Raw genomic sequence first — 13,639 nt, forward strand, 5'->3', positions numbered from 1 at the left:
CGCGGCATGCAAACTCTTAGTTGTGGCATGCATGCGGGATCTAGTTCCCTGACAAGGAATCAAACCCACGCCCCCTGCATTGGGAGGGCAGAATCTTAACCCACTGGACTGCCAGAGAAGTCCCTGAATTTTCTTTTTAAGATTTTTTTTTTGATGCGGACCATTTTAAAAGTCTTTATTGAGTTTGTTACAATATTGCTTCTGTTTTATGTTTTGGATTTTTGGCCACAAGGCATGTGGGATCTTAGCTCCCCGACCAGGGATCAAACCCCGCAACCCCTACATTGGAAGGTGAAGTCTTAACCACTGGACCACCAGGGAAGTCCAAGAATTGAATTTTTTAATTTAATTAATTTTAAGTAATTTAAATTTAAATAGCCACATGTGGTTAGTGGCTACAGTATAGGACAGTACAGCTCTAGATCAAATTCCTTATTTCAGGGGTAAAGATATCTTTATCTTTCTCAAGCAGCAGAACTAGGCCTAGAACTCAAGTTCTCTAAAATCCAGTTCGGTGTTTTGTCAAGCTCCCTTTCTGCTATTTCCTGTGATGAATTTTCAGTTCTTGGCATTTACTTTACAGAAGACCCTCTACATCTGAGTTATCATTTTCTCTAACCCTTGAAGTTACCAAATTTCTATGAGGGAAGCTACAGTCTTCAAAATAGGAAAATTCTCACTTATGAAGGCTACTTACAAAATTTGATCTAATCAAACATCCCTCCCTGTTCAATAACATGGCATTTTTTCCATCCATCAAGTCAACATATTTCTCTTGAGTTTTGGTCAATTTACTACTGGTCCCTGATATTGTAAATAGCCAACAATAAAATGGAAATACACTACAAATTGATTACAAAGCCAAAATGTAAAGATGTAGGATTTCCTGAAGTCATATATTAAAATAATATTGTAGGGCTTCCCTGGTGGCGCAGTGGTTGAGAGTCCACCTGCCGATGCAGGGGACGCAGGTTCGCGCCCCAGTCTGGGAAGATCCCACATGCCGCGGAGCAGCTAGGCCCGTGAGCCATGGCCGCTGAGCCTGCGCATCCGGAGCCTGTGCTCCGCAACAGGAGAGGCCACAACAGTGAGAGGCCCACGTACAGCAAAAAATAATAATAATAATAATAGTAATAATAATATTGTAGAAATGCTTGAAGCATCTGTGAAGCAACTGATAAATGAGAAACTTAGAGGTAAAACTGTTAACCTAAAAAAAAGAAAAATTTTGAATATGAATGGATTAATACAGGACCTAGGGAAAACTTGTGGCACCTCTCAAAATTTTTGAAAAAGAGAGCTTCCCTGAGGTCATGATGCAAAAAACCAACTGTGAGATAAAGGATGTCCTATGTGCTGTCATACTATTTTGCCAGAAAAGCTAGGCCCAGAAAGCATATATTATTCTGTTTTTGCTGTTCCAGAAATCAGTATGTATTTCAATTAGAAACTAAATATAATACTATTTAGAAAGGAGTTAACTTAGCAGGCATAAAACTGCTATCTAGAAAGGCTGCTTGCTAGGTTGGTCTGTAGCTGGCATCTGTGAACTTGGCTGGTAAACAGTGCCCTACATTGATATAAAACTGTCCCTAATTGATGAGTGGCTCTCTGTGCTTAAACTGTCTACACAAGCAATGTGGTTTATTTATGCTTCCGGGAGTCTGGAATCTTGCTATGTGCTAGGCAGAGGGTGCCTACATGACCAGCCCTCAATATAAATCTTGAGCACTGAGTTTCTAATGAGCTTCCCTGGACAGAAACATTGCACTTACGTTGCTACATTTTCACTGCTGAGGGAAAAGCAAACTGTATGTGACCTCTCATAAGGAAGAGTGCATAGTACAGCCTGCACATGGATACCTCCAGACTCCACCTTTTTCTCTGATGATCCCCCTGTGTACCCTTACTATACTGCTGTAATAAATCTTAGCTATGAATACAATCATATGCTGAGCTCTGTAACACCTTCTAACAAATTTCCAAGTATAGGGGTGGTGGTATTGGGAAACCCCTTATTTTGTTTATATTCCATTTTTCAGGATAATGTCTAAAATCCTGATTTTCCTACTATGAAATTTTGGCCCTTATTTAAGTGGTTTCACTTTAAGTAACCTTTTCCCTGTACATATAACCAGTAAGTTCATCACTTCAATGACTCTTCCTGTTTGCTTTCTTCCACTGCATGACCACATAACTTTGAGACTTTGTCAATTCTTTTTTAATTTAAATATCTTAAAGGTCAAAGAGCTTCTTTGATCAAAAGAAGCCTCCCTGGACATTAGCCCACCCATTTGGTATTATTCTTCATCATTAGTTTATCTCTCTTATCTCTGCAAATCATAAATTCAATACTATTCTTTCACATGACTATATTTAGACTGAAAACAGTGGAGATATATTTTCATAAAATTAAATAAAATTACCAGGCTATTAAAAATACTAGAGACAGAAAAGTAGTTTTAGTGAGAGATCCAAGGAATTTTTTGTATGAACCTTGGTTTTATATTATTGTTGTTGCTGGTAGTTTCCTTAACTACTTTTCAAAGCCAATAATTATTCCTGAAGTCTATATTGCCTACTGACAAATCTTCTAAGGTTTGTCGAACAAAAAAGATGAGTTTAAAAATCTGGAGAATTTTAAAGTCTAGATTTGAAATTGAGTGTTACTGAAATAATTACCCTGGTGATTTTCTCTTGTGATATTTTTACCATAGCTATCTGATTAAAAAAAAAAAAAAGGAGAAAAAAATACAAGAACCCCCAAGGAAACAAGCAACTTGAGCTTTTACCCATTTCTTTGAAACTTCAAACCCACTGAGAAATTTCGAGTTTAAAAAACATCTGGCTGTCACATATATCATCGCTATATAGACTCTTATACACAACAGCAAAGCATTTAATGCAATTAAAATTGGAATGTATTATATTAATAGGCTGTGTTTACTTCTAGCCCTTTCATTTTATTCTCACTTACATGAATTACATGATGAAGAGACAATGGAAAAATGATTCATTAGGAAATACACTGGTTTTCTAATCTATATGTAATATCATATTCATTTGTACTTTTAAGCAGTTTTTAAAAATCATTTGTTTTAAGGAATCACTTCAGTTCGCAATTTAAAATATCTTCACTGTCTTCACTCACTTTTTAAAGAAAAAGAAATAGGAACCTAATCTGATGTGCACTATACCTTTAAATGGTTGTTTGCAACAGCACCATGTAAGGGCAGAATTCCATCTACATTTTCACAATTAACATTAGCACTAGCTTTTAACAACTCTACAATTATATCATTACATCCCGTACTAGCTGCCTCATGAAGTGGTGTCCAACCTAAAAAGGGAAAAAAGAAAAAACAAAACAAGCTGCTTACAAATCAGTATTCAAGTAGTATATTCATTATTAAGTTTATTTGCACTAATGGAATTATTAACTTTATTGATTCAAATGTATGTACTAAGTACTGGACAAGAAATAATATTGAAAACAGGCTACCTAAAGATCCCTGAGCCCAGAGCTGCCCCTGGACACGGGCCTGTCCACCAGAGGGCCCAGGATCCAGACCCACCCACCAGTGCACAAACTCTAGACCCAGGATGCACAGGGCCCTGTAGCCAGAGACCCCGGCACCCAGTTCCACCCACCAGTGGGCAGGCACCAGCCGAGAAATCCTTAGGCCCCAGGTCTGTGCACCAGCAAGGCTGCTTTAGCCTTGGGAACAGCCTCACCCACAGTGGGTGGAAACCAGCCCCAGGACAACTACAGCCCCACAGCCTGCTGTGGCAGGAGTCAGCCTACCCACAGGCAGGCCAGCACCAACCCTAGGACCAGCTGGGTCCAAGCTCTGCCTAGCAGTAGGCCAACACAAACTTTAGGACACACTGAACCCCACAGCCACCTGTATCAGGAACTGGCCCCACTCACCAGCAGTCCAACATGAGCTCTGGGACCCCTGGGTCTTGAAGCCAGACCCCAGGACCTGGCTCTGCTCGCCAGTGGGCTGGCACTGGTCCCAAGAACTAGCTTCACCCACTGGTAAATCTCCTATACCCAGACTCTGCCCATCAGTGAGCCAGCACTAGCCCTGGGGTCCCCTGGGGTTTAGCAGCCAGCCACCTGGTGACCTAGCCCCACCAACCAGGGGCCAGCAGCCTCCACACAAAGCAGGGCCTGGCAACCAACTGTACTGGGGGCCAGCCAAGCCTACGAGACCACACACAGTAGTCAGCCTGCCACAACAGAAGGACCCATGCAGCCCACCTAGGGGGTACCCCTAGAACATACAGCTCTAGTGATCAGAGGGGAGTGAACTCCTGGAAGCTTAAGACATTTCCTATAAAAGGCTACTTCTCCAAGGGTGGGATATGTAACAAGTCTACCAGATACATAGAAATAACTAGTTAAGCAAAATGAGGCAACACAGGAACATGTTCAAAACAAAGGAACAAGATAAAACCTCAGAAGAACTAAGTGGAGATAGGAAATCTACCTGAGAAAGAGTTCAAGGTAATGACTGTAAGGATTACAAAAGAACTTTGGAGAAGACTGGATGAACAGAGAAGTTAGAAGTTTTTAACAAAGAGTTAGAAAACATAAAGAACAACCAAACAGATGAAGAATACAATAACTGAAATGAAAAATACACTAAAAGGAATTAACAGTACACTAAATGATATATATAGGAACGAATCAGCAAGCTGGAAGACAGAGTAGTGGAAATCAAGAAGTGAGGACAGTTTAAGAGCTCTCTGGGACAATATGAAGTGTACAAACATTTTCTTTATAGGAGTCCCAGAAGACGAAGAGAGAGAGAAAGGGATGGAAAGCATACTTTAAAACATAATAATCTGAAAACTCCCCTAATCTGGGAAAGGAAAGAGACATCCAGGTCCAGGAAGCACAGACAGTCCCAAACAGGATCAACATAAAGAGGACCACATTAAGATACACTGTGATTTAAATGGAAAAATTGAAAGATAAAGAGAGAATATTAAGAGCAGGAAGGGAAAAGCAACAAATAACATACAAGGGAACTCCTATAAGGCTTTCAGCTGGCTTTGCAACAGAACTATGCAGGTCAGAAGGTACTGGCAGCATATATTTAAAGTGATGAAAGGGAAAAATGTACAAGAAAAAATATTCTACCCAGCCAGGCTCTTATTCAAATTTGATGTTGATATCAAAAGTTGTACAGACAAGCAAGAGCTAAGAGTTCAGCACCAGCAAACCAGCTTTATGTGAAATGTTAAAGGGACTCCTCTAAGCAAAAAGGAAAAGGCCATAACTGGAAACATGAATATCACAAAAGAAAAAGTTCATCAGTAAAGGCAAATATACAGTAAAGGTAGTAAGTCAACTGGGTACAAAACTATTAGGAAGGTTAAAAGACAAAAGTAGTAAAATCATCTATATCCACAATAAGCAGTTAAGCAATACACAAAACAAATACATGAAAAATACGATGTTGAAAACAGTAATTGTGAGGTGAGGAGAGTAAAAATGCAGGGTTGTTAAAATGCATCTGAAATTAAGAGATCAGCAAGTTAAAATAATCATATATATATACACACCCATATATAAATAAAACTCATGGTAACCACAAATCAAAAATCTATAATAGAGCCACATGCAAAAAAGAGAATGGAAACCAAACATAACATTAAAGATAATCATAAAATCACAAGAGAACAAAAGATGAAAGGAATAAAGAAGAATTACAAAAACAACTCCCAAACCATGAATACAATGGCAATAAGTACATACATATCAACAATTACTTTAAATGTAAATGGACTAAATGCTCCAATCAAAAGACACAGAGTGGCTGAATGGATACAAGAACAAGACCCATATATATGCTACCTACAAGAGACTCACTTGAGATCTAAAGACACACACAGACTGAAAGTGAGGGGATGGAAAAAGGTATTCCATGAAAATGGAAACAAAAAGCAAACTGGGGTAACAATATCTGCATCAGACAAAATAGACTTTAAAACAAAAACTGTTACAAGAGACAAAGAAGGACATTACATAATGATTAAGGAATCAATCCAAGAAGAAGGTATAACGATTTTAAATATATTTGCACCCAATATAGGGCCACCTAAATACATAAAGCAAATATTAACAGACATAAAGGGAGAAATTGACAGTAACACAGTAGGGGACTTTAACACCCCACTTTCATCAATGGACAGATCATCCAGACAGAAAATCAATACAGAAAAACTGGCCTTAAATGACACATTATACCAGATGAACTTAATTGATATATATAAAACATTCCATCCAAAAGCATCAGAATACACATTCTTTTCAAGTGCATAAGGAACAGTCTCCAGGATAGGTCACATGCTAGGCCACAAAACAAGAACTGGTAAATATAAGAAAACTGAAATCATGTTGAGCATCTTTTCTGACCACAACACTATGAGACCAGAAATCAACTACAAGAACAAAACTGCAAAAAACACAAACACATGGAAGCTAAACAACATACTACTAAACAACCAACGGATCACTGAAGAAATCAAAGGAAAAAACAACAAATACCTAGAGACAAATGAAAATGAGAACACAATGATCCAAAATCTATGGGATGCAGGAACAGCAGTTCTAAGAGAGAAGTTTATAGTGATACAAGATTTCCTTAGGAGTGAAGTCAGTCAGAAACAGGAAAACAAATACCATACGCTAACACATATATATGGAATCTAAAAAAAAAAAAAATTGTTCTGAAGAACCTAGGGGCAGGACAGGAATAAAGACGCAGATGTAGAGAATGGACTTGAGGACATGGGGAGGGGGAAGGGTAAGCTGGGATGAAGTGAGAGAGTGGCATGGACATATATACACTACCAAATGTAAAATAGATAGCTAATGGGAAGCAGCCGCATAGCACAGGGAGATCAGCTCCATGCTTTGTGTCCACCTAGAGGGTTGAGATAGGGAGGGTGGGAGGGAGATGCAAGAAGGAGGAGATATGGGGATATATGTTTATGTACAGCTGATGCACTTTGTTATACAGCAGAAACTAACACACCATTGTAAAGCAATTAAACTCCAATAAAGATGTTAAAAAAAAAAAAGATTACCTCAGGAAACAAGAAAAATCTCAAATAAACAATCTAAACTTACACCCAAAGGAACTAGAGAAAAAGAACAAAAAACCTGAAAGTTAGTAGAAGGAAAGAAATCTTAAAGATCACAGCAGAAATAAATTAAATAGAGGCTAAAAAAAATAGAAAAGATCAATGAAACTAAGAGCTGGTTCTTTGAAAAGATAAACAAAATTGACAACACTTTGGCCAGACTCACCAACAAAAAAAGAGAGAGGGCCCAAATCAATAAAATCAGAAATGAAAAAGAAGTTACAATGGACACCACAGAAATACAAAGGATCATAAAAGATTACTACAAACAACTATATGCCAATAAAAAGGACAACCTACAAGAAATGGACAAATTCCTAGAAATGTACAGTCTCCTAAGACTGAATCAGGAAGAAATAGAAAATAGGAACAGATAAATTACCAGTAATGAAATTGAATCAGTAATGAAAAACCCCAAACGAACCAAAGTCCAGATGGCTTCACAGGTGAATTCTACCAAATATTTAGGGAAGAATTAAGACCTATCCTGCTCAAACTATTCCAAAAATTGCAGAGGAAGAAACACTTCCAAACTCATTCTACAAGACCAGCATCTCCTTGACACCAGAGAAAGATAACACACAAAAGAAGAAAATTATAGGCCATTATCACTGATGAACATAGATGCAAAAATCTTCAACAAAATATTAGCAAACAGAATCCAACAATACATTAAAAACATCATACACCATGATTAAGTGGGATTTATCCCAGGGATGCAAGAATGGCTCAATAGCCACAAATCATTCAATGTGATACATCACATTAACAAATTGAAGAATAAAAATCATATGATCATCTCCACAGATGCAGAAAAAGCTTTGGATAAAATTCAACATCCATTTTGAAAAAAACTCTCCACAAAGCAGGTATAGAGGGAACATACTTCCACATTATAAAGACCATATACGATAAGCCCACAGCTAAAATCATGTTCAATGTGAAGAGCTGGAAGCATTTCCTCTAATATCAGGAACAAGACAAGGATGCCCACTCTTGCCACTTTTATTCAACACATTATTAGAAGGCCTAGCCACACCAATGAGACAAGAAAAAGAAATAAAAGGAATCCAAATTGGAAAGGAAGAAGTAAAACTGTCACTCTTTGCAGATGACATGGTACTATACATAGAAAAATCCTAAAGACACCACCAAAAAACTACTAGAGCACATCAATAAATTCAGTTAAGTTGCAGGATATAAGATTAACATACAGAAATCTGTTGTATTTCTATACACTAACAACAAATTATCAGAAAGCAAAATTAAGGAACCTTCTCATTTTCAACTGCATCAAAAAGACAAATACCTGGGGATAAACCTGCCTAAGGAGGTAAAAGAGCTGTACTCAGAAAATTGTAAGACAGTGATGAAAAAAAAAAAAAAACTGAAGATGACACACCCAGATGGAGAGACAAGATATACTGTGTTCATGGATTAAAAGAATTAATATTGTTAAAATGACTGTACTACCCAAGGCAATCTACAGATTCAATGCAGTTCCTATCATAATACCAATGGCATTTTTCACAGAACTAGAACAAATAATTTTAAAACTTGTACTGTAGCACAAAAAGACCTCGAATAGCCAAAACAATCTCAAGAAAGAAGACCAGAGCTGGAGGAATCACACTCCCTGACTTCAGACTATACTACAAAGCTACAGTAATCAAAACAGTCTTATACTGGCACAAACACAGACACACAGATCAATGGAACAGGACAGACAGCCCAGAAATAAATCCACACATTTATGTCAATTAATCTATGACAAAGGAGGCAAGAATAAACAATGGAGAAAAGACAGTTTCTTCAATAAGTGATGCTGGGAAAACTGAAGAGCTACATGTAAAAGAATGAAATTAGAACATTTCTCACATCTATACAAACATAAACTCAAAATGGACTAAAGAACTAAATGTAAGACTGGAAACCATAAAACTCCTAGAAGAAAACATAGACAGCATACTCTGACATAAATCATAGCAACATTGTTTTGTATCTGTCTCCTATGGCAAAGGAATCAAAATAAAAAATAAACAAATGGGACCCAGTTAAACTTAAACGCTTTTGCACAGCAAAGGAAACCACTGACAAAACGAAAAGAAAATCTACTGAATGGGAGGAAATATTTGCAAATGACATGACCAATAAGGGGTTAATATCCAAAATATATAAACAGCTCATAGAATTCAAAACCAATAAAAGAAACATGCCAGTCAAAAAATGGGCAGAAGACCTGAATAGACATTTTTCCAAAGACATACAGATGGCCAACAGGCACATGAAAAGATGCTCAACATTGCTAATCATCAAAAAAATGCAAATCAAAGCCACAATGAGATATTATCCTACTCCTGTCAGAATGATTATCATAAAAAAACACCAATAACAAATATTGGTGAGGATATGTAAAAAAGGGAGCCCTTGTACACTGTTGGGCATGTAAATTGGTGCAGCAACTGTAGAAAACAGTATGGAGGTTTTTCAAAAAACTAAAAACAGAACTATCATATGATCCAACAATTCCACTGCTGGGTATATATCTGAAGAAAACAGACACTAATTCAAAAAGATACATGCACCCCAGTGTTCACAGCAACATTATTTACAATAGCCAAGACATATAAGCAACCTAAGTGTCCATCAACAGATGAAAGGATAAAGATGTGGTGTGTGTGTGTGTGTGTGTGTGTGTGTGTGTGTGTTTGTGTATATATATGCGCAATGAATTCTACTTGGGCATAAAAAGAATGAAATTTTGCCTTGTGCAAAAACATGGATGGACCTGAAGGGTATTATGCGTAGTGAAATAAGTCAGACAGAGAAAGATACTCTATGTTATCACTTACCTGTGGAATCTAAAAAATAAAAGAAACAAGCAAATTCAGCAAAACAGAAACAGATTCATGGATATAAACAATAAAGTAGTGGTTACCAGTAGGGAGAGGGAAGGGGGGAGGGGCAAGATAGGCGTAGGGGATTAAAAGGTACAAACTACTATGTATAAAATAAATAAGCTACAAGGATATATTGTACAGCACAGGGAATACAGCCAATATTTTACAATAACTAAGTGGAATATAATCTATCAACTTTGGGTTTTTTTGTTTGTTTGTTTTTTAGTTTTATTTGTAATTAAAAATTTTTTTGAGGTACAGTTGTACAATATTACAACTTTGAATCACTATGTTGTACACCTGAAACTAATATAATAAATCAAGTATACCTCAATAAAAAAGTATGCTTCATTTTTTTAAACAAATTAACCACATCAAAAATATTTGTTGATACAAGTGCCAAAAGACTCACAGAGCATAAGATATAATGGGACCAGAGTAAATACTAATCATGTCAAATGGTTTCAAGTTAGATATTAAAATAGAGTAAGATCATCTGACCTTCCTATTTATATCTTGTATTGTCACATTTCTCTTTGAAATGACATTTGATCAATCAATCTGAGTTTTTTCCCTCTGGAATTCCTTATACAAGTTTCTTTTGTGCTTGAGAAAAATGTTAGAAGATAAATTTAAAAATGGAGGTTTAAGATAAAAACAAGACATGGGAGAAAAAAGGAACAGTATTAATAGACAAGGAAAGAAAAGAAGGGACAGGGAAATGGGAAAATTTGGTATTCTCTACAAAATTAGATAATGATATTGAGGCCTCCAAGGAAAAGTTCTAAATAAAGCTTCTTTCCCTTCCCATTCTGTATACTCCCTCTGAATGCTCCCAAACGTATGTTAAAAACTGTTTCAAAGGAGAAGGTTATTTTAGCAATTGGTGTGAACCAAGATAAATGTTACTATTCAACTAAATAATAATATATTATAAAAAGATTTTCAAAGTGAGCAGCTATATATCAGCCAGGATCAAAATGGGGGAGGGTAGCTGAAATGTGTATATCAGTGAGTTCAAATTATAAAGACAACTACAATTAAAAATCGAAACCTGCGTTATCTTTTAGATTCACATCTGCTCCAGATTTTATCAGAGCTTTCACCAGAGACAAGTTTCCTCTTCTGGCAGCCAAATGAAGCCGGCTTTCTCCTCTGGCATTCCTCTTACTGATCCCAGCTGTTTTCATTTCTGTAAATTTGCCAAGCAAAACTGAGTATTCTTTTCTGCCAAGTGCTGATTATTATGAAGGATCTTAGAAAATACACAGCAACTTCCTCAGAACATCCTAAGTAGGATGCACTACACAGAAACATACCTCAATTAATATCATTGCTGTTACTATTTAAAAATATAACTTGTAAAGAATTGATAGAGCATCTGATCACATTACTTCAAATTCATTCTAGCAGTTGTTCACTCTATCATATGCTTGATTAAAACAAGCATTTCTACACTCACTTCACTCTCAGTAGTCCTCTATCAATGAATAAAAATTTTCTTACACCAAATTGTGATTTTATAAAAATCCTCTTTCTATAACTATTCTTATATCTCAGTGGGTGTGTTTCTGATCCCAAAAGATGCCAAGAACCAAACCATGGCCTACTGGGTATTTCGTTTTCTTTCATAGAAAATGTAGTACAATATCATTATCTGAAGATTTTAAAATCTTTTCCTTGCATCACAAGTTAGACTTGAGTTGGAACTAAAAACAGTGAATAGTTTTTTTCCCAAACTATGCTAAAATGATGTACTAAAAGATTTTTTGTAACATCATATAAAGAAAATAAAAGACAATATCTCTTCTTCAAGTGGCCTACAGTATAGTGGAATGACAGACATGTAAAAAATTACATTAAAATATGATTCAGTGCTGCTAGAGAAATGTATTAGTTTCCTGTGGTAGCTGTAACAAATGACCACAAACTGGGTGGTTGTGTTGTGCTTAACACAACACAAATATATTATCTCACAGTTCTGGAGACCAGAAGTCCAAAACCAAGGTGTCAGCAGGGCTGCACTCTCTCTGGAAACTCTAAGGAAGAATCCTTCCTTGCTTCCTCCAACTTCTGATGGATACCAGCATTCCTTAGCTTCCTTGGCTTTTGGCCACATTGTTCCTTTGCCTGGGTTTTCACATTATCTTCTCCTTTCCTGTGTGTCTCAAAGGTCTCTCCATTTTTCTTTTATAAGGATACTTGTAAGATTTGGGTCCCATTTGGAAAATCCAGGACATCCTCCTCATCTCAAGATCCTTAACTACATCTGCAAAGATTCTTTTTCTAAACAAGGTAATGTTCACTCTTTAAATGAGATAGTATCACAGATTCCAGGGAACAGGACATGGACATATGTTTTGGGGGGCCACTATTCAACCCGCTACAGGAGGTATGTATAAGAAGAGCTTTAGTTTACATGACAGGCGGACAATGCAGGAAGGTTCAAAGAGTATGCCTATATTCCTACCTCTTACTATATCAACTTTTTCTTACTAAATCAACTTTTCGGTGCTTAACATTTAACCTGAAGTAGTCCAGTCTATTGTTCACACAGAACTAGCTCCAAGAACTATCAAAGAATAGTCAGCTATCCATGCTGCCAAACACATACAGTTAATGCATCTGACACAAAGAAACTAGTGGCTATGCTTCTTTAATTTCCCATGTGTTAAAAGGGCTCAGTGGAAGGATCTAAGGGATCTGACACAATTCAGATGTGCTGCCCCCGCTCAACGTTCTTGCTGTCTCTACTGTTTATCTTATCTCCTCTAACGTAACAAATTAGAAGTCATAGGCAAAAATACGACAATATATTGGAAGACTAAGAGATTCTCAAGTGGTGGATTACAGTAAAACCATCTGACAAATATAGCTGAAATAACCTTATAAATAAGTGAATGACTAAAAAAAACGGTAAATATGAAAATGTGTAATTCTTTGAAGCAGAGTGGATTGCTAGGCTTGATCATGCAAACCTTTTCCTATATAAAAATAGGAATACAAACCTTGGCTGCAGGTAGCTTTCAAGAAATTTTGCCTTTTTCTGAAATTCTGAACTTTTTTGTGTTCCTGGATGTTAGTAGGCATGTGAATTTCTGAATCTGTTTTTTCTTTCTTCTCCTCACAATTTCTTATAGTGTTTTCATCTCCATTGACATTATTAGTTAATTCCTCACCTGAAAAACAAACATTTTGCAATATCAGTGTTGTAGTTCTCCTTACCGGTTACATGACTAAAAAAGAGTCTAGTCATGTTAATTGTTCCAAGTTTCTGTTCCTAGCTGGACTGCTTATTTTAAAGGAGTGGAAGCCTTTAAAAATGTTTTCATACAACAAACATAAATTAGTTTTCTGGATGCAATTTCAACTGTGAATCACTGAAATCAATGGAGCTAACAATTTCCTGCTATGAAAATGTTGTTCGCTTTCTTGATACTAAGAAGGTGCTATATTAAAAAAACTCATAGAAACATAAGAACTCATAGAAATACTGTTTATTATCTCCTGTTAATATCAATTTAGCACATTCTTTCAAAGTAAATACCATTACTTAACTAATTAAAAGTATCTCCAAA

General features: G+C 36.5%; 1 protein-coding gene across 4 annotated transcripts in view; it reads right to left on the minus strand.

Moving 5' to 3' along the window:
• Nucleotides 1-13,639, minus strand: part of ANKRD31 (ankyrin repeat domain 31) — a 129,833-nt gene that overhangs the window by 52,368 nt on the left and 63,826 nt on the right. For 3 of the 4 annotated variants that reach the window (XM_079918339.1, XM_079918337.1, XM_079918336.1), the window contains 3 exons: nucleotides 13,070-13,240; nucleotides 11,116-11,253; nucleotides 3,198-3,340 (listed from right to left, as the gene is read on the minus strand). In XM_079918339.1, the coding sequence (XP_079774465.1) occupies nucleotides 3,198-3,340; nucleotides 11,116-11,253; nucleotides 13,070-13,240 (452 nt within the window). The remainder of the gene's footprint in view (nucleotides 1-3,197; nucleotides 3,341-11,115; nucleotides 11,254-13,069; nucleotides 13,241-13,639) is intronic. The other variant, XM_079918338.1, reaches the window with a different exon arrangement.

This window comes from Stenella coeruleoalba (genome assembly GCF_951394435.1).
Source record: "Stenella coeruleoalba genome assembly, chromosome: 3".
Taxonomy (NCBI): domain Eukaryota; kingdom Metazoa; phylum Chordata; class Mammalia; order Artiodactyla; family Delphinidae; genus Stenella; species Stenella coeruleoalba.